This window comes from Orycteropus afer, unplaced genomic scaffold (genome assembly GCF_000298275.1).
Source record: "Orycteropus afer afer isolate SDZICR_OR568_19922 unplaced genomic scaffold, OryAfe1.0 scaffold00048, whole genome shotgun sequence".
NCBI classification, from domain to species: domain Eukaryota; kingdom Metazoa; phylum Chordata; class Mammalia; order Tubulidentata; family Orycteropodidae; genus Orycteropus; species Orycteropus afer.
The window spans coordinates 1950165-1956112 of NW_006921635.1; the positions used below are offsets into that span (position 1 = coordinate 1950165).

General features: G+C 48.2%; 1 protein-coding gene across 1 annotated transcript in view; it reads right to left on the reverse strand.

Moving 5' to 3' along the window:
- Positions 1-5948, reverse strand: part of TCTN2 (tectonic family member 2) — a 28208-nt gene extending 22260 nt beyond the window's left edge. The window contains exons 1-4 of the mRNA XM_007938240.1: positions 5870-5948; positions 5586-5693; positions 5176-5252; positions 2361-2556 (exon numbers count right to left, since the gene is read on the reverse strand). Of these exons, the coding sequence (XP_007936431.1) occupies positions 2361-2556; positions 5176-5252; positions 5586-5693; positions 5870-5948 (460 nt within the window). The remainder of the gene's footprint in view (positions 1-2360; positions 2557-5175; positions 5253-5585; positions 5694-5869) is intronic.

Sequence of the window (5948 nt, forward strand, 5' to 3'; positions counted from 1 at the left end):
TCCACCAGCCACTCCTCGGAAGGAAGATGAGGCAATCTACTTGTGTAGTGATACTGCCTCGGAAACCCAAGGAGGGGTCACTATGAGTCGGGTCCGACTCGACGGCACATAACAACAAAAACAACATAATTATTTTCAACCACAATAGAAATTTTAAAAAAATATTAAAGTTTCAATCTGCTTGAATTTCCGTTTTGTCCTGGAATCAGAACCTGTTGGGAAACTACACAGGGACTGCTTAAGCTCAATGCAATCAGTAACTGTAATGCCACAATGGCCGAAACATCGAAACAACAGTTAAGTACCTGTCTTATAGTATAAGCTGGTAGAACCCTACTGTGTCCACGCGTCAGGGGACAAGGAGACCCACGGAACAGACTGTGTTATACAGGTAGGGTTTGAGCTCAGGATGATCCAGGCTTGTGGTACGAGCAGGTGTTTCAGAATAAGGCTCACTACGCACCATGGAGACAGATGCATCTATCTCTGTGGCTCCTGCTTTGCCTGCTAACCACTTCAAACATGTTCTACGAGGCTCTGCTGCAACCCAGGCACCCCGTGTACCTGCTGTCCTTCCCTCTCTTGTCTTGTTCTCCTTTCTGTCTGCCTGGCTGCAAATCTTTTCATACCTTCGTGGGTTAAGAGTAGACGTCTTATAATCACTAATGCACAAAGAATCTCATTCTCCTCACTTTGGTTACTTGTACAAAGGCATTCAACAGCGTTATCTAAACATATTCGAGGACATTGGAAAAGAAAAAGGCACTACTCTGCATGTTTAGCTCCTATCAACTCCCCCAGCAGCTCCACGGGAGAAAAGGCCTGGTGATCTGGTTCCATAGATTCCAAACCAAAAACACCAAACCCACCGCCATTGAGTCAACTGCACTCACAGCGATCCCCACTGGGTTTCCAAGGCGGTATCACTCCGGAAGTAGATTGCCTAACCTTCCTTCCGAGGAGCGGCTGGTGGGTTTGAACCACCAGCCTTCTGGTTAGCAGGCAAGTGCCTTACGCACTATCCCACCAGAGCTCCCTAAGTATGCAAAAGCATGATGAAGAAGTCTGAAATACTGTGAGAATGACAAAAATGGGACACAGAGACATGCAGTGAGGAAAAATGCCACCGACAGGCTTATTCGACCCAAGGTTGCCACAAATCGTCAATGTGTAAAATACAGAATATGTGTGCAGCACAGTAAGGTGAGGTGTGCCTGTTCTCTGCAGCTCTTAGGACACAATCTCCAAGTTCTACTATGTGAAAGAAAACATAAAAACATTTCTGATATGAGCAGTAACATGGGCGAGCCTTGAAAACATGACACTAAGGGCCAGAAGCCAGACACCCAAACCACATACTACATGAAATATCCCAAAACCCAAACCTAACCCACTGCCCTCCATGTCTGTTCCAACTCACAGCGACCCTTCTTTTTAGGACCGAGTGGAAATGCCCCATAGGGTTCCCAAAGCTGTCAATCTTTACAGAAGCAGATTGCCTTATCTTTCTCCTGTAGAGTGGCTAGTGGGTTTGAACCACTGACCTTTTGGTGGGCAGCCAAATGATTGAACCACTGCGCCACCAGAGCTCCTTATGAACTATCCAGGATAGGCAAATCCATGGATCAGATTAGAGGTCTCATTTAGATGAGGGATTACCAGGGGCTGAGGGGAGGGAGGAATGGGGAGCTGCTGCTTAATGGGTCCAGAGTTTCCAACGGGGGTGATGGACACTCTGGAAACAGAGAAGGGTGATGGTTTTTACAACACGGTGGATATAACTGATCCCACCGGGCTGTTTACTTCAAAATGGTTAAAATGGTAAATTTTTTGTTTTACCTATCTTAACACAATCAAATGAAGACTTAAAAAAAAAAACTATAGAATAGTGTGATTGTGTGTTACGATTGTCTATGTTTTAAAAAGACACAGGAAACACCTTTTTATAGGTGTAAGCTGGCAGGCTGCCCCTAGGAAGGGGAGCTGGAAATAAAAACTTCACTGCCTATCTGCTGTCTTTCTATAAACACTATCATTCTATAAATGTCCTATAAACTCACAAGTCTTCCCACCCCATAGTTTTTAAGATCGAGTCACAGGAATCAATGCATAAAAACAAGCGTGCTGATCTGAGCTTCACCTTCCCCAAAGGACTGAAGGCAGCTTACAACAACGCCAACAGTCAAGCAGGACAAATTAAATCTTAATTAAGTAAAATAGTACAAAGTGAAAGGAAAATCAGGTTGGGGGGCAAGAGAGACTCTCAGGAGGGAGGTCAAGTCCACCAATGACATACTCGCACGCTTAGAGTCAAGCAGATGCTTGACTTGGTTGCTCTGACGGTCAAACACTGTACTTGCCTGATGCATTATGGGCCACAGAAGAGTTGGCATAAATTTCCACTTGGATGAGTAAATGTGCTGAGCAGGCTGCACCGTGAGATGCCGAAACCAGGAGAGCCTGGAGGAGACACGGGGACGCTGAGAAGGAATCGGTGTCATCAGAGGGACAGCGGTCCACATCCCTCTTCAGGCTCACGGTCACCTCCAACACGTTCTGAAAAGGAAGCTGCACTGCACTGTTAGTCACTCAAGTGCAGCTGTGCTGGTGAGAGCCAAGCAAGACGGTGAAAGGCCACATCCGCCTCAGGCCGCTTCACAAAAGGAGCACATGCACAGAGATGAAATCATTCTGCCCTTCTCCGCCCCGTAATCCTACAACAAAGGAGCCCTGGCGCGCAGCAGTTAAATGCTTGTCTGTTAACAGAAAGGTCAGCAGTTCAAACCCACCAGCTGTTCCACGCAGAAAATACCTGGTGATCTGCTTCCATAAAGATGACTGACTAACCTGTTGCCAGCAAAGAATTGATTCTTTAGCAGAAAAATATGACAGCAGCTCCGTAAAGATTAACCCATTACTGTCTAGTTGATTCTTTTTCATATAGATCCTATAGGACAGAGTGGGAGCTCTGGTAGCATAGTGGCTAAGACACTTGCCTGCTAACCAGACGGCTGGAGGTTCAAACCCACCAGCCACTCCTCGGAAGGAAGGTTGGGCAATCCTACTTCCGTAGTGATACTGCCTCGGAAACCCAAGAAGGGGTCGCTATGAGTCGGGTTTGACTCGACGGCACATAACAACAACAACAACAACAGGACAGAGTAGAACTATCCCTTTGGGTTTCTTAGACTAATCTTTATGGAAGGAATGCCAGTGGCATAGTGCTTAAGTGCTTGGGTGCTAACTGAGAGGTCGGTGGTTCAAACCTAACAGCTGTTCCATGGGAGAAAAAAGTGGAGGTCTGTTTCTGTAAAGATTTACAGTGTTGGAAACCCCGCCGGGCAGTTCCACTCTGTCCTCTAAGGGCACTGCGAGTCAGAATCAACTCACTGCAGTGGGTTTGCTTTGGACTTCGCTTCTGTAAAGACTGACAGCCTAGGAAACCCTATGGGGCAGTTCTACTATGTCCTCTAGGGGCGCTGTGAGTCGGAATTGATTAGAACACACAACAATCAGAAGTGCCGACTCGTTATCCTCAGTTAACAGGAAAGAAGGTAACTCTCGGGTACTTACAGAAAGCTGAACACAGGCCTGATGAATGAGGTCAGTTTGCCAAGCATAGTTTATCATCCTACCAGCAGAATATGAAATCCTCAGAAAAGTCCATGGAAACTGTCCCTGATTTACCTCATTGGAATGGCTTTGCACAAGTCTACTAAAAGGTTCATTCCTCAGTGCACAGAGAGATTGTCTTTGTCATCCTTACATCTCTAGAGCGGATGCCTTGCACACAGCATGCCATAGGCTAGAGACCAGCACGCAGTCATTAACTGGAAGGTATTTAATCTCTCCATGCTGGAGCGTCCTTAAACAGAAGCAGAGGCGGGTGGAGCCTGTGGTCACCAAGCTCTTTTGAGCCACAGACACATGGGCTCATCTGACAGAAGCTGGGAGACCTCTAACCACACGTGCATAATTTTACCATTTCAGACCCCTTGAAATGCGCCGAAGGCCGTTGCTGTCGATTCTGAATCAGAGTGAACCCACTGGACAGAGTAAAACTGCCCCATGGGGTTTCCAAGGTTATAAATCTTTACAGAATCAGAGCTACATCTGAGTGGCTGGTGGGTTCGAAGTGTTGATCTTTCAGTTAGCAGCCAAGTGCACTTGTGGTAGTTCAGTTTATGTGTCAACTTGGCTGGGCCTGGTTGAGTGGTCGGGCAGCCGGATGTAGTATTCCCCATGATGGTATCAACTCCATGGTGGAATCTACTGTGAGCAGCTGAGTAGCTGTCTTAGGGAATGTGGTCTGCTTCCTGTACATAAGCAAAAGCCTTGGGGAATGGTCTCTAGCCTATGGCACGCTTGGACCCTGCATGTAGCGGTGTCCTTGTTCAGCAGCCTGCCATGCTCTGCCGACCAAGGGACTTACAATGGACTTAAGCCTGCCATATGGTTTGGTAACATCGGAACTGTGCCTTTTTAATTGTCAACCTTGGGGCTTCTCAGCCTCAGCAGCCAGTAGCTGTCTGAGTGAAGAAATACCTCTAGCTCTAGTGGGCCAGGAGCAGGAGGCAGAGCTGGCCCCTAAGGTTGAGGGGCTTTCACCCAGCCCCTAGAGCCTAGCACTTTGAACTCGTACTTAAAGCCTCCAAATTGTAAGAAGAAACTCCTGTTTGCTAAGACTATCCCATTAGTGGTATATTTCTTGTCAGAGCAGCACTAGGCAACCAGAACACCACTGTTTCACCAGGTTGGTGATTCAAACCCAACAGGAACTCTATGGAAAAAAAGCCTGGATTGCTGCAATTCTCAGGACCCCGGCTCTACAATAAGAAACTGTAGTCTGCCTGTGTATCCACCAGATCCGATAGCCTGCAATCTCACGACAGTTCCACCAGTAATCAAGTGTGTCCCAGTCGATTCTGACTCATGGCAACCCCCGTGTAGAGCAGACAGAACTACGCTCCACAGGGTTTCCAATGGCTGTTTTCTCAGCAGTAGGTCACCAGGGCTTTCTTCCTAGGTGCTTCTCTGTTAGCAGCATGTTAACCATTTGCATCACCCAGAGGTCCATGATAGTTCTAAGCATTGAAAAAGCTATACCCTGTCAAATCGAGAGAAAGTACTCCAGAAACAATAAATGTTCCAGGAAAGTTCTACCTCTGCTCTTACCACAATGGGAGTCACAGTCAAACTCCAGTCTCTTGTCTCATTGCTGGGTACTCCACAAGTTGGAACTGGTAATATTCCTAAGGAAGAGAAGCTGTGTGACCTTTGGGCAGGTAACAACCTCTCTGAGCTTTCTTTTCTGAATTTGCCAAATGGAGCTAAAAATAGCTACAACTGTTCTCAGGAAAGCGCACAATACACATGAGGCAAGTAAGAAAAGCTCTAAAAAAGCTAGGCTTTCCTTCACGAAACCTATCAGAGGGTCAACTTGAGCCTACAGGGGCCAGGCTCCCCACGTCTACTTCGCAGGGAAAGAGGCCAGGAGTGCAAAGGATGCCGCGTCGCCACAGCTCCTTGGGAAACCTGGATCTGGCCCGCCCCCACTGTGCCCACTAGAAGGCTGGACTCTTTACCCGGCTCATCCGGCAACACGGCCAGGGACACGGTCACATTCTCGGTATCTCCAACCAGGGCGGCGCTGACCACAGGTCCGGACATGCGGATGACGGGAGGGATGAAAACTAGACGAGAGGGACAGAGCGGGTTAGTAGTTGGAGGGTCACTGCCGAAGGTGTGCGTGGTGGCTTTTCGGTGGCTGTGTCTTCCAGTGGCCCCCCGAGGAGTCAAGTTTGGCGCTTTAAACCCCCCGTCCCTCAGCAGCCACCCCAGCAGCTCCCTCCCTGTCCGCTCTACACACCCAGGTCCCCCCACAGCGGCTTCAGGACGCCCTGCAGAAGAAGCCACAAAAGCACAGAGGCAGGCGGCGGAAGCCCCAT